The sequence below is a fragment of the Geotrypetes seraphini genome, chromosome 12 (genome assembly GCF_902459505.1).
Source record: "Geotrypetes seraphini chromosome 12, aGeoSer1.1, whole genome shotgun sequence".
Lineage (NCBI taxonomy): Eukaryota > Metazoa > Chordata > Amphibia > Gymnophiona > Dermophiidae > Geotrypetes > Geotrypetes seraphini.
This window is the reverse complement of record NC_047095.1, coordinates 85,162,071-85,186,940: the sequence shown is the minus strand read 5'-3', so window position 1 is coordinate 85,186,940 and position 24,870 is coordinate 85,162,071. Positions and strand designations below refer to the sequence as shown.

The following is a 24,870-nucleotide window of genomic DNA, read 5'->3' as shown; positions in this document are numbered from 1 at the left end:
AACGGAGCGGAAATCGCCAACGGAAAGAACCCGGTGGGGAGACATCCAAGTGCAAGAGTAACAATAGCATGGCATGATCGGAAACGTCAAAGGAACCAATCGAGGCCGATTCAATCTGAGAAAACAAAGCGCTAGAGGTCAGCCAGTAATCAATCCGGGATAAGGACGCATGGGCTCTAGATAAATGAGTGTAGTCACGCTCACCTGGGTGAAGCGTCCGCCAAACATCAATAACGTCCAAGGAGGAACAAAGTAAAGAAATACCTTTAGTAGGCTGCATCCGATCCTGGGGAGCAGGAAGTGATTTATCCAGCAAGGGATCATGAACACAATTAAAATCTCCCCCCACGAGCAATGGCACATCCGACTGTTGGCCCAGTAGGCGAATAAGTGAGGAGAAAAATCGAGAGTCATAAGTGTTAGGAGCATACACATTACAAAGAATCAGGGGCCTATGATTAAATAGTACCTTGGCTATGATGTACCTACCCCCAGGATCCGTCCATTGCTGTTGAATAACAAAGGGTAGCCCCTTCCGAATCAAAATCAAAACCCCGGCCTTACGATTGCTCGCAGGTGCCCCCAAATGCTGACCCACCCACCAGGTCTGTAGTTTAGCATGCTCCGCTGCTGACAGATGCGTCTCCTGCAGAAAGACCAGATCAGCTCTCTGACGGTTCAGGGCTCTCAAGATCTTATGTCGTTTAATAGGCGAAGTGACACCATTTATATTCCAAGAAATACATCTAAGAGGCTTCATAAGAAAATGGATATAGACAAAAATCAGGCAAAAATCCAGAAAGAAAACCGAGAGCAAGGCCGTCCCAGCCCGCGACCAGCTCCCAGAACCTCAATCTAGACCCGAGCATCCACCAAAGGATAAAAGCCAGCCACAGGGCACCAGGAATACGGAAGGAGAAAAAGAAAAGAAGAAGAAAGAGAAAGAGGAAAGAATAGAAAGAGAACAGAAGAAACCCCCAGCATATCCACCCCCCCACCCCTCCCCCCGCCGCCCCTTCCCCATCCCTCATGTGACCCACTAGTGGTCCTAGGGTCCTGTGGAACAGCTCCCAACTCCCCCTCCCAATAAACCACACCAAGAAGAACCACCCCCCAGCCCCTCACAACAAGCCCACCGCCACACATCCAAAATGAAAGCCTCCTGAGTCCTACCCAACCCATACATAAACCGATCCAAGAACACGTGTGATGTCCAATAACAGGTTGAGCAGCAAAATAAACCACTACAGGGCAGAACAATAGAATGCTCGTAAACAGTATATAGTGGCCTAGCGAGCCTCCATATGTGCCACCCAAACCACCCACCCCGCATGCAAACCTTCCCACCCGTATCCTCTTCATACACACCACTCCCCCAACCGGTCAACAACTGCAAGAAGGACGTACCCCCCCCCCCCTCCAATACAGAACTTAGCATCCCCTTCAACACCAACAAGCTCTCCCCCCCCACCATCCATACAGTCCCCGAAAGAAGAAAAAGAAATGTCCCACAAAAGTCCAGAACAGTCCATCGCCCCAGGCTCCAGAACAAGGCTGTCAGGCCAGCAAAAAGCAGGCACTGCAACGATCAGGCCCCCGCCTGAGCAGGCCAGCAGGTGCGAAGGCCTCCAGGAGATAACAAGCTGAGGCAGTCCCCAGAGCTCTGTGCATCAAACTATTGCAACCTACAACAAAGAACGAACTCCAAAGCAGTCAAGGAGCCGGGTCTGGTGCCTGCATGGAATGTAGGAATCGTAGAGCTTCAGCCGCCACAGTAAAGAAGCGGGTCTGACCAGCATGTCTGATCCGCAAGCGGGCAGGATACAGCAGAGCAAAAGGAACTTTCATCTGGTACAGCTGGGAGCAAATGGGGGTGAATTCCTTCCGTCTGGCTTGCAAAGCAGGAGAATAATCTTGGAAACACAGCACCCTGGAGTTGTCATACATCAGGGGTCCCGAAGTACGAATAGCTCGCAGAATTTCTTGTTTATGGGCTGAGTTCAATAACTTGAGTATGACCGTGCGAGCTCTCGAGCCAGGCTCACCCAGCGGGCCCAAGCGATGCGCGCGTTCAATTCTCAGGGGACCATGCGCTGTGGATAGTGCTAAAGAACGCTGCAGCCAGGTTTCCAGAAAGGAATGGAGCTCACCATCCTTCACAGATTCAGACAGGCCAATCAATCTCAGGTTCCCCCTGCGAGACCGGTTCTCAAGGTCCTCAAGTTTAGCTTCCATGGCGACAAGCTGAGCCCGCATTTGCTGGTGATCCCCTTCACAGTGCTGCACTTGATCTTCCAGAGTGGTGAGACGCTGCTGGTAGGAGGAAAACTCTCCCTGCAACGTTTCCAGCCGAGTGTCCACAGAGTCCAATTTATCCACGATAGGCTGTAGTTTTGAGGTCAGGGATCCCTCCAGCAGCAGCTTCACCTCTGCCACAATCTCGGACACCCACGCGGTCGGCGCCGGGAGCGGCGGTGGAGACTCGCGGTCGGCCATCTTGGCTTCACCCACGCGGCCGCGGTCTCTCTCCCGGCGGGGCAGCCTGCTGGTCATAAAGCCCCGAACTCCTCCAAACACCTCACAAACGCGGCAGCGATGTAATCGCCGAAATGCAGGGGCGAAATCGCGGCGCTCCGGGGTCGAAAAACAGCTGATGGTGGGAACGGGACCGGGAGCTTACCCCACCGACGTCTGCTCAGCAGCTCGACATCACGTGACCCCCGCCTGAAGATTTTAAAAGCCAGGGCGCGTGTGGCAAGCCGCCGCTTGGCGTTAGGAAGTCGGGGTGCATGCGGCAAGCCGCTGCTCGCGCCTGAAGATTTTTAAAGCCAGGGCACGTGCGGGAAGCCACCGCTCTGAGTTGGGACGGGGTGCGTGCAACAAGCCACCGCTCACGCCTGAAGAGTTAGGAAGCCGCGCCGCGTGCTGTAGAATGCTGCCACGGATCAGAAATCACGGCGGCAGGGATCACACCGTTTTAAAAGCGCATGCGCGGGTAAGGTTTTATTATATAGGATGCTTATTGTCTGACCATTAAAATGTACAATGCAGCACCAGCATAGGTTCCTATAAGATATATTTGCTACACTGGATCAGATCAAAGGTCCATCTACCCTAGTATCCTGATTCTAACAGTGTCCATTTCAGGTTACAAGTATCTGGCAGAATCCCCAAAATAGCAAAAACCCATGCTATTGACTCCTGGTGATAAGTAGTGTATTTTTTCCCTATCATAGACTTTTCCTCAAGGAAATTGTGTAAAGCTTTATTAAACCAAGATACCCTAACTACATTCTCTGGCACAGAGCTCCAGAACTAGAAGGATGTTTGGCAGCAACAATCAACTCTAAACCTCTGGTTCTCACATCACAGCAGTTTCCAAGAAAACCCAATGACACCAGGTCATTAGCTGTCACCTCACAGATAGGTGAATGGTTGTCAGCTTATTGGGAGACTTGAGTGCAGATTTGCCAGGACAGCTGGGTGCTGGATAACATTTGAGAGGGTTACAAAATCAAATTTTTTCATTCTCTGGAGGACTTGTTTGTGGATTCTACGGCCAGATAACCAGAGAAAGTGGTCAAGGTCTAAGTGAAACAGCTCTTAGATATTCAAGCCATAGAGTCTGTACCCTCTGAAGAATCGGGTTTGGGCAGATACTCTGTATACTTCATAGTGCCCAAGAAAGATTTGGACTGGAGACCAATCCTGGATCTGAAGTCAGTCAATGCATCACTGAAAGAGCCCTGATTCCATATGGAGACCATTTAGTTATTGTGATAGTGGCACTGAGGGAATTTCTAGCCTCTTTGGATTTGACAGAGGCCTACTTACACATTCCCATATTTCTGAATCACTGGAAGTTCTTGAGATTCCATGTGCTGGGGTGATATTTCCAGTTTTCAGTTCTCCCCTTCAGTCTCGTGACAGTGCCTTCACTAAAGTGATGGTAAAGGTAGCAGGGCATCTCCTTAAGGTCGGGGTCCAGGTTCATCTGTACCTGGACGATTGGCTGATCAGAGTTCTGTCCGATGAAGAAAAAATAATGGTTCAAGTTATCCAGCTGTTACAAGACTTGGGTTGAATTATCAATTTCTGGGAAAGTCACCTGGAGCCGACCCAGTGCATGGAATACTTGGGAATCTGTTTCAACACAATGGAGGACTATGTTTTTCTTCCTGAGCCATGCAAACTGAAACTCACATGTCTAATTTCAGACCTCCCAATGATACCAGCTCTTGTGGCTTGGCATTATCTCCAGGTGCTACGGCTGATGGCGGCAACCATTGAGGTGGTTCATTGAGTGAAAGCTGATATGTATCCTCTTCAAGACACGCTACTGTTCTGCTAGTCTCTGCCACTGGTCTGGCTTGTGTTGGTGGCTCCAGCTAGTCATTGACAATGGGAATTCTTTGCATATCCTCTTGGGAGATCCTGATGACAAATGACAGCTTTTACAGCTGGGGGAGTTATTACAAAGGTTACCCTGTTCAGGGACATTTGTTGCCCTCGCAGAGGAAATAGTCAATGAACCGAATGGAGCTGCAAGCCATTTGACTGATGTTACAGATGTTGGAGGACTCCCTGAAAGGCAAAGCGGTCATGGTTTTCTCAGACAATGCCACAGCAGTGGCCTATATCAACAGGTTAGGAGTCATGCATGCCCCATTGTGACTAGAGGCCCAGTTGTTCTGTTGGGCGGAAGTCTACCTGCAAGCTCTTTCGGCAGTTCATGTTGCGGGAGTAGACAATGTGCAGGGCTACTATCTCAGTCGGCAGACACTGGATCCAGGAGAATGGTTGTTGTCCCGGAAGGCCTTCAACATCATTATGTGTCAATGGGAACAACCAACATTCGATCTGATGGCTTTAGCAACCAACAAGAAAGTACATTTTCTTTAGCTGAAGATTCAAGCCTGGAAGTGCTGGGTTGGATGCTCTAGTGCAACCGTGGCCAAAAAGAGAACTGTTATACATGTTTCCCCCGTGGTCCATGATAGGCTGGGTCCTTTGCAGAATAGTGAGCCATCTGAGGCTGGTAATCCTGGTCACCCCATATTGGCCTCATCAAATGTGTTTTGCGGATCTGTCACAGGGCCCAGTTCTCATGGAAGAGCCAAAATGCTCTGGGCTTTCAGCATGACTGTTGAGCATGCCACATTAGTACAAAAGGGCTATTCAGAGGTGGTCATAGCTATCTTCCTAAAGTCTAAAAAGCCAACAACTGTCACAGCCTATACTAAGGCTTGGAAAATATTCAGCACTGGTGTGATAATGAGAATATGAAGCATTTAAGAGCTCCAATGGACACAAGAAGGATCTGGTGGTGGGCACATTCAAAGTGCAGGTAGCCTTCCTCTCATGCTTCAAGGCTCATGTGGAGAAATGTTCGCCAGCTTCTCATCCAGACGTAGCCAGATTTTTTAAGGGTGCACATAGGCTTCATACTCCTTTTCAATAGCCCTTCTCGTTGTGGAATCTTAACACTGTTTTACAAAGCTTCTGTAAGGCTCCAGATGAATCTCTGCAGAAGGCATTCCTAATGGATCTTACTGTTAAGACAGTTTTTCTGGTGGCTATTGCCATTCTGAGAAGAGTCTCAGAATGGCAGGTGTTCTTATACAGAGAACCTTTTCTTAGGTGACAGAGGCTGGGGTCTCTGCATATGGTATCTTCGTTTGAGAATTGTGAACCCAAGTTTTGTCTAGATGGAAGTTAGAGCTGATTCTTTGAATCCCTGAAGAAACCATCGGATTGTTGGTGAAACAAGATCTTGGAGGAGTTTGTGGCCTGCCGCCATTGGTGGAGCTGAACGTTGAAAAGAAGAGAAGTCTGTAGAAGAAGTTACTGGTGGAGTTGGTTAAGCAACAGCAAGTGTTCTGGCACCAGAGCTAAGTTATATTTTTTTGTTTTTCTACCTTTCATCTGTTTTTGCCTTTAGAAAAATGGGCTTTTTTGAAAATTTAATAAAGTTAAAAATTAAAAAATATTTACTAATTATACTATCCTTACTTTGCACAGTAGTGGGTTTTGTATCTCTCTAGATCCCTACATTCCTTTTGGTGTGAGTTTTTTGCCAATGACAAAAACAACGCTAGCTTAAAAATCAACAGTGATTTCTACGTTATAAAGTATTTCTTGATGCTTTTTCTTCACCTTTTTGGATTGAATGGGGAATCTGAGAAATTGAGTCTACTGCTGATGAGTGACATAGTTATATCTTTTTGGTTTTCTGTCACTAAGATCAATTATCTTCTTTTTTTTGCCAAAAGTGGTCTCGGCCTGCTGTGTAAATCAGGTAGATGTAGAAGGGACACTGGAAAACAGCAATCACAATATGATCCGCTTCGATCTGGACGCAGGAGGAAACATCAGTCCAGAACGACAGCCACGGCACTGAACTTCCGAAAAGGGAATTATGAAGGGATGAGACTCGTGGTGGAGAAGAAGATTAAGAAGAGGATAAGCACTGTAAAACACTAGAGCAAGCTTGGTCACTTTTTAAGGACACAGTCATTGAGGCGCAGAAATTATATATACCACGTATCAACAAGGGATCCAAGAGGAAAAAGAACAAAGAACCGGCGTGGCTCACTGTAGAGGTGAAGGAAGCGATCAGAGACTAGAAAAATTTGTTTAAGGAATGGAAAAGGTCAAAGACGAATGAAAACTGGAATAAATACAAACAACATCAACGGCGGTAAAAGGGGCCAAAAGAGACTACGAAGAAAAAATAGCCAAGGAGGTGAAAAACTTCAAGCCGTTCTTTTGATATATTAAGGGGAAATGACCCGCGAAGGAAGTGGTGGGACCGTTGGATGACCATAGAATAAATGGAGTGCTAAAGAAGGACAAAGCAATCGCTGAGAAACTGAACTTTTGCATCTGTGTTTTCCGAAGAGGATATACACGGCATACCAGAACCCATCAGGCTATATGCTGGAAATGAAGATAGGAAACTGGCAGGGTTGACGGTAAGTCTAGAGGAGGTATGTAGGCAGATTGATAGGCTTAAGAGCGATAAATCCCTGGACTGAAGGGATCCATACGAGGGTCATCAAGGAACTGAAAGGGACTATAGCTGGACTGCTTCAACTAATACCCAATCTGTCGATCAAATCAGAAAAGATTCCGGAAGACTGGAAGGTGGCAAATGTTACGCCGATCTTCAAGAAAGGTTCGAGGGGAGATCCGGGAAACTACAGACCGGTGAGTCTGACCTCGATACCGGGAAAGATGGAAGAGGCGCTAATAAAGGACCGCATCATTGATCACCTTGACGGACACGGGCTGATGAAGGCGAGTCAGTATGGTTTCAGCAAAAGCAGATTGTGTTTGACGAATTTGCTGCACTTCTTTGAGGGAGTAAACAGGCAGATAGACAAGGGCGACCCGGTTGACATTGTATATCTGGATTTTCAGAAGGCATTTGACAAGATTCCACATGAACGACTGCTTCAGAAAATTGCAAGCCATGAAATTGAGGATGAAATATTCACGTGGATTAAAAAGTGGCTAATAATAATAATAATAATAACAGCTTATATACCGTAATACCGTGAAGTTCTATGCGATTTACAAAAGATTAAGCAAAGGTACAAATTGACTGACTTCAAGAGGGGAAGAGGAAAGAGAAGTAAATAGACAGGAAATTCATTGTTGAGGAGAAAAGTGATCAAAAGGACAGTAGGTCGCTATTGAGAGGAAAGAGATAAGTGGAACAGTTGTCAAGATGTTTTAGGAACAGGTGTGTTTTAGACGTTTCCTAAATTCCTCATAAGTAGAGGGCGAAAGTAATTATTCTAGGTCTTTACCCCATGATGCTGCTTGGTGTGAGAGAAGGAATTCATGGTGTTTTTTCAGTTTGCAACCTCTCACTGGGGGGGAAACGAAGTTGGAATGTGAACTTCTCTTGTGTCTGTTGGTTGAGGAGAAAAGGTCAGTAATGTATTTGGGGGCAAGTCTGTGTAATGCTTTAAAGCAGAAACAGGCAAATTTGAACTTTACGCGTGCCTTCATCGGCAGCCAATGTAGCTGCCGGTAGTAGGGTGTCACGTGGTCAAATTTTTTTAGTCCAAAGATTAGTCTGACTGCCGCATTCTGCAACAGTTGTAGGCGTCTCATATTTTTTTGGGAAATTGCCAAATAGGCGATGTTACAGTAATCAAGCAGGCTTAGTACAAGGGATTGGACTAAGATTCTAAAAACCGATGTAACAAAATAAGCTTTAAGGGATCTGAGTTTCCAGAGAGTGAAAAATCCCTTTTTGATTAAGGAATCTACTTGGTCTTTCATGGTTAGGCATTGATCCAGAGTTACACCTAGTATCTTTATGGAGGGCTGGATAGGGTAACTAAGGTTATTGATACAGAGGGGTGATTTAATGTCAAGTGGATGTGGTGAAGCAATGAAAAAAGTTGTTTTATCTGAATTAAGTTTGAGCCTAAAGTTTGTCATCCATTGTTCCATCATGTTTATAGCTTCTGAAGCTTTGGGAATAGTTTCGGAGACAGAATTGGTGAATGGGATGATAATCGTAAAATCATCTGCATAACTAAATAGTTTTATCCCCAGCTGGGTTAGCTTCGTGCCCAGTGAGGACATGTAGACGATGAAGAGCAATGGGGATAGTGGAGAGCCTTGGGGCACACTGGATGGATTGCTCCAGGTGTCAGAAAGCTCATAATTAAAACGAACCTGATAGGTGCGGGATATAAGGAAGCCACGGAACCAGTTCAGCACCTTATCCCGGATACCAATGGCATCTAGGCATTGCAGCAGTTTCATGTAGTCCACTAGATCAAAGGCAGAACTCATATCGAATTGCATTATCAGGGCATTATATGATTTATTGTGTTTTCTTGTGAATTAGTGATGTGTAAAATTGATAGATCCGGGTAGTTGAATGATTGTAATTGTGGGTGGAGTGAGTTAACATATTTGATGTTGCCAATTAACAGACAGATCACTAAAATCAGGAGGGGATTCATGTTAGCAGGGTAAAGTATTATTCCTAGCACAAAAAGTGTAATGGAATGCCTGTGAATTCTTGAGTTATCGTTTGTATGGTTGTTAATTGGATTGGCGTAGTTTTGAAGGTGGCCCAATTAGATATAGTTCGTTAAGCAATTCTATTGCAAGTCTCTAGTAATTACGCAAGCATCTAACAATTACTCATTCATTTAGCAACTATATGTATCTTTGATGATAACACAAGCCTCTATAGTTCCTATGTTGTCCTAATTCAAGTCTCTAACAATTATACATGGATTCCGCACTAACTACAGCACGGAAACCGTTCTAGCATCTCTAACTGATTACCTCCTCCAACAATTCTCACAGGGAAACAGTGCCCTAATACTCCAGTTCGACCTCAGTAGTGCCTTTGACCTGGTAGATCATGACATTCTGCTCAGCTACCTCGATACCTTAGGCATCTCGGGACAGGTACTAACCTGGCTCACAGGCTTCTTAAAAAACCGCACATACCAAGTACACCACGAAGGAACCTACTCCCACACCTGGTCCAACCCCTGTGGAGTTCCACAAGGCTCCCCCCTATCACCTTCCCTATTCAATATCTACATGACTTCACTGGGACACATGTTATCTGACCGAAAGCTGAAATCCTACATCTACGCAGATGACATCACAATTGTCATCCCCATCTACTCATTCTCACAAGAAACAGAGCAACACATCGCATCAGTACTCACCATGGTCGAACACTGGACCACTCAGTCCAAACTGAAACTAAACCCAGAAAAGACCAAACTCTTCCTAGCTAGTCCCAACCACAAACTAACGAACACCACCTTACAACTCAACGGCCGAACTTATCCTATTAACCCCACCATCAAAATCCTTGGAGTCATCCTAGACCGCTGCTTGACCTTCGAAGACCACACCAACGCCCAGGTCAAAAAATGCTTTTATACCCTCTGGAAACTCCGTACCATCAAACATTACTTTGACTTCCCCTCCTTCAGACTGCTGGTCCAATCCCTAATCCTAAACACACTGGATTACTGTAATATAATTTATACTAGTGTTTAAGCCCGTTACATTAACGGGTGCTAGAATATATGTCTGTCTGTCTTTATTTATTTATGTCTCTCTCCCTGCTCCTGTCTCTATCTTCCTTTCTTTCTGTCTCTCTCCTTCCTGCAATTTTTTTCTCTCTCTCCCTGGCACCCTTTGTCTGTCTGTCTTTCTTTCTGTCTCTCTCTGGTCCCCTGTCTGTCTTTATTTCTGTCTGTCTTTCTCCCTAGCCTCCTTTGTCTGTCTGTATTTCTTTCTGTCTCTCCCCCCCCACACACACACTTTTCTTTGCAGAAGCAGCAGTGATATTTCCCTTCCCCTCCAGATCCCTGTGAAGTAGTAGCAGCATTTTCCCCCACCCCCCCATTCCCTTCTCTCCCCCCCACCACTTTCCTTTGCAGAAGCAGCAGCGGTATTTCCCTTCCCCTCCAGGTCCCTGCTGAAGCAGTAGAAGCATTTTCCCCCACCCCCCATTCCCTTCTCTTACCGTGAGCTGCCCTGCTCCGTTCGGCCCCTCCCCCTTCCCTTCCGGCGGCTCTTCTCATGATCCCCGTGGTGGCTGATCCTCCTGTTCAAAGCAGCCTGCTGAGATTCGCGGCCGGCTGTAACGAAGCTCGCAGGCCGCTCTCCAACTCGGTAGCATGTTCCCTCTGATGCGATCGCATCAGAGGGAACGTGCTACCATGTGGAGAGCGGTCTGCGAGGTTCGTTACAGCCGGCCGCGAACCTCAGCAGGCCGCTTTGAACAGGAGCGGTAGCGGTTGTTGCGGGAAGGGGGAGAGTCGGCGACGTGCAGGCCGCTGTGAACAGGAGCGGCAGCGGCGGCAGGACCATGAGCCCTCTTCCCGCCATCCGCCGCCAGCGCCGCTCCTGTCGCCCGATGCACCTAACTGGCGCATACGCCTCAAGCCTCAGCCACGGACAGACACAGCACACATCTAGTCCAAACAGGAGATGAGCCGCCGCTGCTGATGGCCAAGGTAGGCTGGGAAGAAGGCTGGGGACTCACTCATGCGGCCATGGAACTACAGATCATGGAAGCACGCAAATAGGAGTGCGCATGTGCGAGTTAGCCTTTTATTATATAGGATGGGCTCCTACAAGAAAACCATCAAACGACTGAGACTTATCCAAAACACCGCAGTCCGCCTAATCTGTGGCCTCAAAAAGTCAGACCATATCACCCCTTACTATAGAAAACTGCACTGGTTGCCAATAGAAGCGAGAGTCATCTTCAAATTCGCCTGCCTCTGCTTCAAAACCCTAACTGGCTTGTCCCCGATATATCTGTCTCACCACTTCGTGTTCCCTGGAACCACTCAAACGCGCAATGCCAACCTGTTTACCTACCCTTCCCCAAAGGGATGCACCCACAAAAGATTCCTCAATAGAACACTCTCATATCAAGCTGGCAGATGGACAAACTGCCTGACCACCCTCATCTCATCTGCCCCATCCTACTCATCCTTCAGGAAATCTCTCAAATCTTTCCTCTACGACAAATTTCTTGAACTCCCCTCATCACCAAATAATCAAATACCTCTATCCTGTAATTGATACTGGTTATCTTCTTGACATCCACCACCCTGTATTGGTTTGGTACACTGCTTTGTTCTTTATAAGCCTCTCGCATTGCCTCTCTATTATATATATATATCTCTGTAGTATATGTACAATCTCCTGCATGGTAAATCTACATTGTTCTTCGCTGTTTAAACACCTTTACTGAATATGTACAGTTCTCATTGTATCTTCGCTGTAAATGTACAGTCTCTTACGTTGTAAACCACTCTGAACTTTTGTGGTACTGCGGTATATAAAATAAAGTTATTATTATTATTACATGCAATTAACAGTTACACCTCCATCTAGTAATTGTATGTCTCTGATGGAAACATATGCCTAACAGTTATATATGCAAGCAGGCAGTTCTGTCTTCTAGTCTATGGGCTCCCGGTAGTTGCGGCTGGTCCCGCTGCTGCTTAGGTGTAAAAGTAGTTGATCTCCCGCTGCTGCTGATATTTAAAAGCAGGCAGATTGATCTCTCCAACGGACTGCAGGGAGAGGAGCTCACACGCCTGGCTGGATCGGGGCAAAGGGCTCCCGGTAGTGGCGGCTGGTCCTGCTGCTGCTTAGGTGTAAAAGCAGTTGATCTTCCTAGCGGACTGCAGGAGGGGCGGAGCTCACATTCCTGACAGGATCGGGTCTGTGGGCTCTCTGTGGTTGCGGCTGGTCCCGCTGCTGCTTAGGTGTAAAAGCTAGGGCATAGGAAACAGAAAGTGGGAGTAAATGGACAATACTCGGACTGGAAGAGCGTCACCAATGGGGTGCCTCAGTGCTCCGCGCTTAAACCTGTGCTCTTCAACATCTTTCTAAATGATCTGGACATTGATACGACGAGTGAGGTGATTAAATTTGCAGACGATACAAAGTTATTCAGAATAGTGAAGACACATGGGGATTGCGAAGATCTGCAACGTGACATAATCAAGCTCGAGAAATGGGCATTAAAATGGGCATCGACATGAGGTTCAACGTGGATAAGTGCAAAGTGATGCATGTCAGTAACAAAAATCTCATACACAAATACAGGATGTCCGGGGCGGTACTTGGAGACACCTCTCAGGAAAGAGACTTGGGAGTTCTGATTGACAAGTCGATGAAGCCGTCCGCGCAATGCGTGTTGGTGGTGAAAAAGACAAACAGAATGCTAGGAATGATAAAAAAGGGGATCATGAACAGATCGGAGAAGGTTATCCTGCTGCTGTACCGGGCCATGGTGCGCCCTCACTTGGAGTACTGCATCCAGAAGGACACGGTACTACTCGAAAAGGTCCAGAGAAGAGCGACTAAAATGGTTAAAGGGCTGGAGGAGTTGCTGTACAGTGAAAGATTAGAGAAACTGGGCCTCTTCTCCTTTGAAAAGAGGAGACTGAGAGGGGACATGATCGAAACATTCAAGATACTGAAGGGAATAGACTTAGTAGATAAAGACAGATTGTACACCCTCTCCAAGGTAGGGAGAACGAGAGGGCACTCCCTAAAGCTGAAAGGGGTAGATTCCGTACAAATGTAAGAAGTTCTTCTTCACCCAGAGAGTGGTAAACAACTGGAATGCTCTTCCGGAGTCTGTTATAGGGGAAAACACCCTCTAGGGCAGGGGTCTCAAAGTCCCTCCTTGAGAGCCGCAATCCAGTCGGGTTTTCAGGATTTCCCCAATGAATATGCATGAGATCTATGTGCATGCACTGCTTTCATTGCATATACATTGGAGAAATCCTGAAAACCCGACTGGATTGCGGCCCTCATGGAGGGACTTTGAGATCCCTGCTCTAGGGATTCAAGACAAAGTTGGACAAGTTCCTGCTAAACTGGAACGTACGCAGGTGAGCTGGACTCATTTAGCGCACTGGTCTTTGACCTAAGGGCCGCCGCGTGAGCGGACTGCTGGGCAAGATGGACCACTGGTCTGACCCAGCAGTGGCAATTCTTATGTTCTTAGTCCAGCTACCCGCATTCCAGCCCATGAGCTCAAAGAAAAGAGACAAAGGCCCTGATTCTCCAAAGTGCCGTCCCGATTTTAGGCAGCTGTAGGCGTCCTACAGCTGTCTAATCAGCCAATCGGGATGCACGTTTAAAAAAAAAAAAATGCTCCCCAGGCAGGCCTGAAGGCGTCTCCGGGAGCCTAGGGAGACCCGCAAGATGCCTAAGCTCGTCTAAGGGCCTTAGGCTGAACCTAGGCGGCCCTACGCGTCTCCCTAGTAGAGGAGAAGCTTAAAATGTAGGCCAGCAAAATGCTGGTCTACATTGTAAGTAGACGCGGCCACTATACTTATCGCGGCAAGGGATCTCTCTGCCGCGATAAGTATAGCGGGCCGCGGCCTGTCCGATCGCTGGCAGGAAGGGTGCCCAATCCCTCCTGCCCGAAGACGCACCCTCCCGACACTACCGACTGCCCCCCCTCCCGACATTACCGATCTACCCCCCCCGACAATATCGATCGCGGGCAGGAGGGTGCCCAATCCCTCCTGCCCGAAGACGCACCCCGTCCCCCGGCGCTAACAACCCCCAAACCTCCACTCCACCAAACCTGTTCTTACGGCGAGATGGGTTTTGCACATCCAGCCGGCAGGCAAGCCTGGTCGAAATGAGGCAGGCCCGCCCCTTCCCGGCCCATCCCGCCGAAGCCTAAGGCCTGATTGGCCCAGGCTCTAGAAGCCTGGACCAATCAGGCCTTAGGCATAGCAGGTCCGCCCATCCCCACTTAATCTAAGGCCTGATTGGCCAATCAGACCTTAGACTTAGTGGGGATGGGCGGATCCGCTATGCCTGGGCCAATCAGGCCTTAGGCTTCGGCGGGATGGGCCGGGAAGGGGCAGGCCCACCTCATTTCGACCAGGCTTGCCTGCCGGCTGGACGTGCAAGACCCATCTCACCGTAAGAACAGGTTTGGTGGAGTGGAGGTTTGGGGGTTGTTAGCGCCGGGGGGGGTGCGTCTAAGGGCAGGAGGGATTGGGCTCCCTCCTGCCCACGATCGATATTGTCGGGGGGGGGGGGTAGATTGGTAATGTCGGGGGGGGGGGGGGTCGGTAGTGTCGGGAGGGTGCGTCTTCGGGCAGGAGGGATTGGGCACCCTTCCTGCCAGCGATCGGACAGGTCACGGCCCGCTATACTTATCGCGGCAGAGAGATCCCTTGCCGCGATAAGTGTAGCGGGCCGTGTCTAATCTAACCCCATTCTCTAACCCGCGTCTGTAACATGGACGCCGGTTTACAGAATCGGGGTTTAGTTTAGGCCGATTCTGAATAGGACGCCTCTCCCGGGCGTCCTATACAGAATCAGAGCCTAGGTGTCTTGCGGGCCTCGCCTTCAATATAGGCGGCCTGCCTGGGGAGCATTTTTTTTTTTTAAACATGCATCCCGATTGGCTGATTAGACAGCTGTAGGACGCCTGCAGCTGCCTAAAATCGGGACGCACTTTTGGAGAATCAGGGCCAAAGTGTTGAGGTTACAGGATGTTTAGGAGAGTTCTTCTCCGTTATCTTGAGGTGACAAATGATTTTCATCTCTCAAATCATCTTTTTGTGTTCACCGGTCCTAGTTGACTGGGAAGGCCAGCTTTAAAAGCTTCTGTTTCCAGATGGATTCGCAAGGCAATTTCATATGCATATATTGGCTGTGGTAAGTCGCTGATCTCTTTGAGGGCACATTCCACTAGAAGTGCGACTTCTTCATGGGCATAGCTGCTTTTAAGAAAGTTTTGGACAAGCTACTGGAGGAAAAATCTATAGTATGTTATTGAGAAAGACATGGGGGAAGCCACTGCTTTTCTGGATCGGTAGCATGGAATGTTGCTACTCCTTGGGTTTTGACGAGGTACTAGGGACCTGGATTGGCCACTGTGAGAACAGGCCACTGGGCTTGATGGACCATTGGTCTGACCCAGTAAGGCTATTCTTATGTTCTTATGTACTGCCTTTAAGATTCTGACAGGGAATGCCCCCAACTAACAGAGTTGGCCACCCTTCTCCAGGGTGCCTCCAACATATATTCAACCAGAAATCTTTTCCAATTAAAATTCCCAGCATGTAACAATATAAAGTCTACCAGGCAAATTAACTTATCCATCCAATATTAATTAACAAAATGCTGGAACTAACTACTACTTACACTACGATCTTGTGACCACTATCTCAGGTTCAGAAAACTTTTTAAAGCATTTCTATACCAAGACAGAGAGCCATCCAAGAAGTAACTGAAATGGTAATTGTAAAAGCCCGTTTCTAAGCTGTCCAATGCAACACCTGGGACATAACGATGAGTCAAATATGACCAACTATTTGTAACTATAACCTAACTGTATTAATAACTGTACTGATCTACTTGTACTAGCAACTATATTGAATGTTCGTGTCAAACTGTCCATTGTAACTTCCTGGGTAACTGACCCAACCTCTTGTCATGCAATCCAAACTTGAACTGAATAGGTAGAGATGGAGTAGAAAACCTGATTAACAGAACATATCGATTTTACCTGCTTACTGTTTCAGACGGGTATGGCAACTCCTCCTGCCAGACATCTGAAGAGTAAAGAGACCTCACTAGTATTAAGAGGCAAGTGAGAGTATGATAGTTCCACAGGTGGTAGTGCTGGTTGCAGTAGATAGGTGACTTGTTTGTTCCACCTAAGTCATTTTTATAGACTTTGTTTAATAATAATTGTTGCAGAGCAGAAGGGAATGGAGACTTGTATACTGCCTTTTTGTGGCTTTAGCTTTGGCATTTCAAAGCTGACATTCAGAACAGAAGTGACTTGTAGGGGAGGCTCCCCATACCCCTCCTTATGTTTTCCTCTAACAATGGTTTACAACTGCTTTAAGACAAATTGGGGAGCTACAGCACAGCTCACTGAGGAAGGAGGCGAAGCCAAAAAATGTACACGACGTCTTCTACACAACTTGCAGTTAGAGAGTAAACTAACTCACTGTTCAAGACTGATGTACCCTTCTACCAGAAAGATGATTAGCAAGGTACAAGAGAACCTAATTTTTCTATACTTGTTAACGGCTACCCATATTGTGCCCAGAACACACCTTTAAATATCTTAATGATGGAGGAGGAATTTAAGAAAATATGTACAAACTGGAATTTAGACATCCAGGTAAGGAGGACATGTCAAGTTCAAGAACAGGATCTGCCAATTTAAAGCTTGTTCTAGAATACACAGAGAAATGGATGTTTATGTAGCAGGAGGATCCATTTTAGAATCATAAATGTCTATCATTGGGTCAAAATGAGCATGTAAATAATTGTTACAAATCACCAGCATAAACATTTCTCACCCATTTTAGAAACAAAAATGTTTTTGGTTTTTTTTAAGCTATCACAGACCCCTTTACCAATTCTAGTTTTACTTTGGCGGTAGGTGGGTGGAGTACATCAACCACTGGGGGATTAAGGAGTTGCTAGGAATACTTTTGGGAAATTGATATGTACAAAATAGCATGTTATGTTTTTTAGATCTGCCCTATTCCAGCTCAAAACACACCCAGACCAGGCCCTCTTGCCTTATGCACATTTTATATTTTTTAGATGTGTATATCCCAGTTTTGTAAAATCAGGATTTAGGTGTTATACACATCTAAAATCCAAATAGCACTTTTAAAATAAAGCACCATAGTCTGAGATATGTATATATGTATGTATGTATATGTATATATATATATATATATATATATATATATATATATATATATATGTATGTGTGTGTGTGTGTGTGTAAAGGATACCTAAGCATTCTAAAATTGCCTCCTTAAGTAGGGAAATGCCAATGATACATATGTAATTCACCTAGAGACCTGAATTAGAAAAATGAGTTGTCAGATCTAAAATCTAAATAATTTTTATAAGTCCTAACTTTAGACTGTTTATTTGCCCTTTGGAAATGATTTTTCCATGATGCTGATTGTTTCGTTATTCCATTCTTGTCCTTGTGCTTTTTTTCTGTTCTTTTTATTTGCCTCCCTTCATTCCTCCTTTGTTCTGTGTTATTTTTGTCCATTTATCCTTCCTTTCACTCTTTCTCAGATTCGGTAATAAAGAGGAGTATATGGCCTTCATGAATGACTTCTTGGAGCATGAGTGGGGAGGAATGAAACGCTTTTTGCTGGAGATTTCCAACCCAGATACTATTTCTAACACACCAGGATTTGAGGGCTATATAGATCTAGGCCGAGAGCTCTCTGTACTGCACTGCCTCTTATGGGAAGTGGTATCACAACTGGATAAGGTAAGTGTAATGGACATTTGGAGTTCAGTCTTAGAATCCTGATGTTACTGAAGCAGCAGAGAACATTGAGGATTATGGGGATAAAGGCTGTTCTGTTTTGAGAAGCAAAATTACCTTATATGCATTCAAAATCTAGTACTACATTGGCAAATGAATCTAGCAGTTTCATCCAACCTGGTTGCTGAATTTGCACAATTTTGTTGACTAGCTGATCTCTGAAAGCCTTTAGAGAGTTCCAGATTGCCGGGAGCTCCAAGAAGAACACAAAAATCCAGAGAGACTCAAAAACAAAAGATTTTTGGAGCCAGAGCTGAATCATCAATGTTAGTAAGGGCATTGGAGTCTGCTCCTACATTGACATTGAGGTTAGCATTCTATTGGCATGACTACAAATGAGAACAGCCTAATGGACCCTAGGTTCCCAGTGGTCACAGACCTTCAAGAACCTAGCGGATGTCATCCAAATAACACCAGACCTTCCACAGTCCCTGCTGTGGTGGACAATTCGATCAAATTTGACCATAGGACTTTCATTTTAAATTCTTCAGCATCACAATGTGCTGATGATAAATGCTTCCAACCTGGGATGAGGAGCTCATTTAGATGGGCTTCATACTCAAAGGTCATAAGAACATAAGCAGTGCCTCTGCTGGGTCAGACCAGAGGTCCATCATGCCCAGCAGTCCATTCACGCGGTGGCCCATCAGGTCCAGGACCTGTATAGTAATCCTCTATCTTTACCCTTCTGTCCCCTTTTCCTTCAGGAAATTATCTAATCCCTTCTTGAACCCCAAAACCGTACTCTGTCCTATAACAACATCTGGAAGCGCATTCCAGGTGTCCACCACCCTTTGGGTGAAGAAGTACTTCCTAGCATTGGTTCTGAATCTGTCCCCTCTTAATTTTTCCGAATGCCCTCTCGTTCTTGTAGCTTTCGAACGTTTGAAGAATCTGTCCATCTCCACATTCTCCATGCCCTTCATGATCTTGTAAGTCTCTATCATGTCCCCTCTAAGTCTCCTCTTTTCCAGGGAAAAGAGCCCCAGTTTCTCTAATCTTTCAGCATATGAAAGGTTTTCAATACCTTTTACCAATCGTGTTGCTCTTTTCTGAACCTTCTCGAGTATCGCCATATCCTTCTTAAGGCGACCAATATTAGACGCAGTACTATAGATGTGGGCGCATCATCGCCCGATACAACGGCAGGATAACTTCTTTTGTTCTGGTTGTAATACCTTTCTTGATAGTACCCAGCATTCTATTCGCCTTCTTAAAGGCCGCTGTGCACTGTGCCGACGGCTTCAATGTGTTCTCCACTATTACCCCCAAGACCTTTTCTTGGGTACTTTCACCCATTACCAGCCCTCCCATCGTATAGCTGTACTTCGGGTTTCTGTTTCCTACATGCAAGACTTCACATTTCTCTACATTAAACTTCATCTGCCATTTCGTCGCCCACTCTCCTAGTTTGTTCAGGTCCCTTTGTAAATCTTCGCAGTCCTCTTTAGTCCTAACTCCACTAAATAGTTTGGTGTCGTCTGCAAATTTTATTACTTCGCACTTCGGCCCTGTTTCTAGATCATTTATAAATACATTGAACAGCAGCGATCCGAGTACCGACCCCTGCGGAACACCACTCGTGACCCTCTTCCAGTCTGAATAGTGGCCCTTCACTCCTACCCTTTGCTTTCTACCCGCCAACCAATTTTTGATCCATCTATGTACGTCTCCTTCCACCCCATGGTTCTTCAGTTTCCATTCTCATCTAGTGAATATTTCAAAGTGAAGCAAATATCACCTACACAACTTATCTGTGTCGCTCTTGTGCTCAGCGTTGGGTGGGGACCGGTATCACTGACATATTTCACCCTATAGCAGTGATGGCTAACCTTTTTGAGCCCGAGTGCCCAAACTGCCGCACAAGACCAAAGAATTTCCTCAAAGTGCCAGCACGTCAATTAAACCTTAATAACAAGATTTTAGTATCTAAAAACTCTTTATAAAGTTGCCTGAACTATGTAACATCATTTTTAAAGGTTGGAATCTTTGTATTGTCAGAGAATTAATTTGATTCACAATCCTTTGGTTTCCATTTCAATTTATTGGCAATTTATAATGTTTTAATTATTTCATTCAATTTAATGAATTTAGGAAGAATTTGATTCAGTTACACAATATATTTTAAATGTATTATTCACATAACATGTCAAATGTATCCTGAGTAAAAAAAAAGATAAACTTCTTAAAACTGTTAACTGTGTCAAGACTCGGTGTGTATTCCCAAAGAGTCTATACATGTTTATTTGTAAAATTTACAATCAAATTAGAAAATAGTTAAATCATTACATTTCTAATAATAAGATGTAAAGAAAACAAAAGAGCTTTCAATTAAACCAACCGTTTTTATTGGAAATTCCAGATTGGAATACAACAGGGCCATGTAAAGTCCCTTTTTTAAATAACATCTTTAAATAATATTTAAATAACTTAGAAAGTGTCTTAACTGCAAACACTGCTTCATGTAAACATATGCATTGGGCATGCTCTGAAAAAAATTAATGTGATTTTTGTTGTTGCATGCATGCTGATAACTTGTCAATCCTTGGCTCATAGTGCGTTAATTTCAGAGCAACACATGCAGCACTCATGTCATCCGTTAATCTGTTTCTAGCATCAGATTTTATATGATTCAAAGCCGAAAACAGCTGCTCACAAGCATTGGATGACCCAAACAAAGTAAGAAGAGCAATCCCAAGTGCTTTCATGGACTTAAAATTGTCTGCCAGAGAATTCCACGCTTTTAGGATTTCATTTTCAGAACTGCTAGCAGTGATTTCATTTGTCACCCTTTCACACTCAATACGTTCAAGAGCCGCACGCAGGTCATTGAATTTACTTTTCCAGATAGAGCTTTCTTGAAATTCCAGTAGCTCCATTTCCAAATTTTGAATATCCAACCACTGTAAGCAGGAAAGATCAAGATCTTCAAATGTGGACTTTTCTGGGGAAGTTATAAATGAAAGGGTTATCTCCATCTTACGAAACTGAGAAAATCTTTTACTAAAATTCTCCTTTGCTTCGGCTACAATGGTGGAATATGCTTTGTGGATTTCCTGGTGTTTTTTATGACTGTCCACAAATGTTGTAGAATTATCCAAATGTATTTTTAGGTTGGGAAAATATTTTAGCTGTCCACTCTCAAGGTCTTTTTCAAAAACATGCAATTTTCTCTCAAAAGCTTTGATGTCACTAAACATGCTTTCTGCTGTTTTTCCCATGCCTTGTAATTTTTTGTTTAGTACATTAAAGTGGTTAGTAAAATCTGTAAAGAACATGAGGTTGTGTGGTTTTGCAGCATTTACAGACTTGGAGCAATGGTATGATTGTTTCACTTTTGACCATTTGCCATTTAAAGACTACTTGCTACCCAAAGACTTCTAAGACTCCTGATGCAGGCCGGATGGCCGAAACGTGATCATGTCGAGTCATTGAGTTGCTTTGGATGTACGATTTTGTTTTGGATTAATAAAGACCATTGGATTTATCAGATGAGTTGAAAGACACTGTTTTTGTGCACCATCTTGATTGGACATTTCCACTTTGCCCTTGCTTCTACAGCAGGGGTGCCCACACTTTTTGGGCTTGCGAGCTACTTTTAAACTGACCAAGTCAAAATGATCTACCAACAATAAAATTTAAAAAAAAAACCCACAAAGCACACTGTATGCAGAGAAAATGTTAATTATCATTTATATTCCGTGGGTTTTCAAAGAGGTCAAGTCAGACGATTCTATGCAATGTCACTTCAGGAACAATTATACAAAAATAGACAAATATACCCCCTCCCTTTTTACTAAATCGCAATAGCAGTTTTTAGAGCAGGGAGATGCACTGAATGCCCTGTGCTGCTCTCGATGCTCATAGGCTCCCTGCGCTAAAAACCGCTATTGCAGATATAAATTCTCTAAACAGACACATTTTGATCACTAAACTGAAAATAAAATCATTTTTCCTATCTTTTTGTCTGGTGATTTCATGAGTCTCTGTTTGCACTTCCTTCTTCTGACTATAAATCCAATATTTTTTCTTTCTGCCCCTCCCCTTTTCTTTCTGTCTCTTTCTTTCTCTCTCCCCCCGCCCCCCCAAGCCATCGCGCCAATTTCTCCACTTCCCCGATTCTTTCCCTACCCCCTAAGCCACCATGCCGATTTCTCCCTGCTTCCATGAGCCAGGCCAGGAATGTACAAGCGCCGGACTCACAAGACTTCACCTCTGATGTCAATTCTAACGACGGAGAGGAAGTTCCAAGCCAGCCAGGCAGCGATTGGCTGGCCCAGAACTTCCTCTCTAACGTCAGAATTGACGTCGGAAGTGAAGTCTTGTGAGTCCGGCGCTTCTACGCGCCTGGCCTGGCTCAGGGAGGCAGGAAGAAAAAGATTGCCAAGGCAACGCGATCGACTCACATTGCCTTTGCTATCTACTGGTCGATCGCACTCGACCATTTGAGCACCCCTGCTGTTATGGTATCCTGTCCTGACCTGAGGAAAGGGGTTTAGTCCCCAAAAAACTGCCTTATTTCTATTTCCTATTTATAAACTTTAATCAATAGATACAATACTACTTGATTCTACGTAAAGCAACAAAACAATTTTTTCTACCTTTTGTCATTTTTGCTTTAATCATCTTGTCTTCACTCTTCTTTCTAGCCAGCTTCTGTCCGCTCTGTCTTCCATACAGCATCAGCCCCTTCCATCCACTGTCTGCCCTCTCCCCGTTCCATATGGCATCTTCCCTCTTTTTATGCTCCTTCAATAAACTGTCTATCCTGTGCCCCTTCTCTTCTCCTTTGTACATGATTGATTTCAGCTCTGCCACCTCTCCATTTTACTCTCTCTGTCACCATCCCGTCCCCTATGCTCTGGCATCTCTCTCTTCTCCTTTCTTTCCTTCGCACCCCATAGTCTGGTATCTTCCCTTCCCTGATTCTCTAGCATCTCACTCCTTTCCTTTTCTTCCATCTCTCCCTCCCCCTCCATGCTTTGTCTTCTCCTCCTTCCTTTTCTCTTGGTCTGGCATACTTTCCTCCTTCCCTCCATGCCCTGGCATCTCTTCCTCCCTCCCTTCCCTCCAATCCCTGGCATCTCATTCCATTCCCTCCCTCATCTTCTTTCTCCCTCCAGTTGGGTGCAGCAAGTCTCTCCCCCTCTGCTCCCTTTCCTCCTTCTGTCACCCATGACTTGGCGTCATGAACTTCTTCAGGCAGCAGCATTCACAATTTGCTGCTGTTGCCAGCTTCGGGCCTTCTTCTCTGTCGGGTCCTGCCTTCATGGAAACAGAAGTAGGCAGGACCCGGCGGAGAGGAAGGCCTGAAGCTGGCAACAGCAGTGAATTGTAAATGCTGATGCTAGCCGAAGAAGTTCATGACGCCAGGTCGAACACCCGGGGCAGACTTCTACTCTCCCCCCCACGACCCTCCTAACTCTCCCTCCCTCCCATCACGAGACTCTAAACAGGCTGCTTCAGGACTTTCTCCTGCCGTGATTCCCTCTGGCATGACACTGATGAGGGAAGGAGGGAGAGATAGGAGGGTTGGATCGGGTTGGGATTCGCCCGGGATGATGAGGCTGCTGCTGCTGCCAGCGAATCCAGCAAGGGTGAGGCCCCAAAGCACAGCACTGGCAGGCCCCCCTGACTATTTCGGGCCTAGGCCTGTGCCTAAAGGGCCTATCCTTTAATCTGGCCCTGCTTCCTCCCCCCCCCATATGCCCTGACATCTCTCTCTTCCACTCCATGGTATGGTATCTCCTTTCCCTCCGTCCCATGGTCTTTGCATCTCTTTCCTCCTTTTCCTGATCTTCCTTCCCTCTCTCTCCCTAATTGGGTACAGCAGTATTTCTCTTCCCCCTTCCCCCACTGAGTACAGCAGTATCATCAGCATTTCTCTCCCCCCCCCAATTGGGCACAGCAGAAGCAGCATTTATCTTCCCCCTCCCCCTAATTGGGTGCAGCAACATTACTCCTCCCATTCCCCCCCCCCCCCCGTCTCACACACCTGGCAGATTCGCTACAGACAAAGGCAAGTTGCAAGTTTCCCTTGGTCGCTGACCTATCTCCCAAAGGGCAGCGACAGAGGGAAGTTTACAACTTGCTGCTCTTGCTTACTTCGGGCCTTTCTCGTTGCCGGGTCCTGCCTTCACGGAAACAGAAAGTAGGCAGGACCCGGCAGCGAGAAAAGCCCGAAGTAAGCAAGAGCAAGTAAGCTTCCCTCCGTGGCTGGCCTATCTCCCGCATGCTCCGGGGCTCTAATGGTCTGTGCCGGCTTCTCTTCTCTAACCTCCCCCCCCCCCCCGACGTAACTTCCGGTTTCGGAGGGAAGCCGGGTTCGAGTCGCTTGCTGGGGGGTTTTTTTGTTTAAAGTCCGGCGGGTTTTTCGGCGGCTCTTCAGGCTGCGCATTAAGCAGTGGCGGCAGCAGAATTCAGCAGATGACAGTCGGGCGGGCATCTAAATTTGCTGGGCGTTGCGCCCGCCTGCCCTGATGGCGGCCCTGTCGGTCGGGTTAGCGCCACAAAAGTAAGGGGACCTGGCCGGCTGTGCTGCACACGGGGCGGGGCGGACCGCCCCCCTCCCTTGGTAGCCGCGAGGCTACTCCTCCTTACCTACCCTGCCTGCAGTACAGAGCCGAACGGAAGTCTTCCCGACGTCAGCCCTCCCTACCTCCGACGTCAGCGCTGACGTCGGGAAGACTTCCGTTCGGCTCCGTTCTGCAAGCAGAGCTGGTAGGGAGAAAAGCCGCGCGACTTAGTACATCCAGCCCCGTTCCCGTGCAGCTCTCTATTGCGGACCTTCCCGCGTGCCAGCTCAAGGCCTTCGCGTGCCACAGCTGGCACGCGTGCCATAGGTTCGCCATCGCTGCCCTATAGCTTCTTCAAGGAAGTACCCTGAAATGATGAGTCACAATTAGTGCTGGACAAAGGTACCAGTCCCCACCCAACTCTCAGCACAAGAGCGACACAAGTTATACAAATGATCACTTCACTTC

General features: G+C 46.2%; 1 protein-coding gene across 4 annotated transcripts in view; it reads left to right on the top strand.

The window, feature by feature from the left end:
- Positions 1–24,870, top strand: part of RASAL2 (RAS protein activator like 2) — a 502,399-nt gene that overhangs the window by 377,850 nt on the left and 99,679 nt on the right. For all 4 annotated transcript variants that reach the window (XM_033915463.1, XM_033915461.1, XM_033915464.1 and 1 more), the window contains exon 12: positions 17,629–17,830. In XM_033915463.1, coding sequence (XP_033771354.1) covers positions 17,629–17,830 — 202 coding nt within the window. The remainder of the gene's footprint in view (positions 1–17,628; positions 17,831–24,870) is intronic.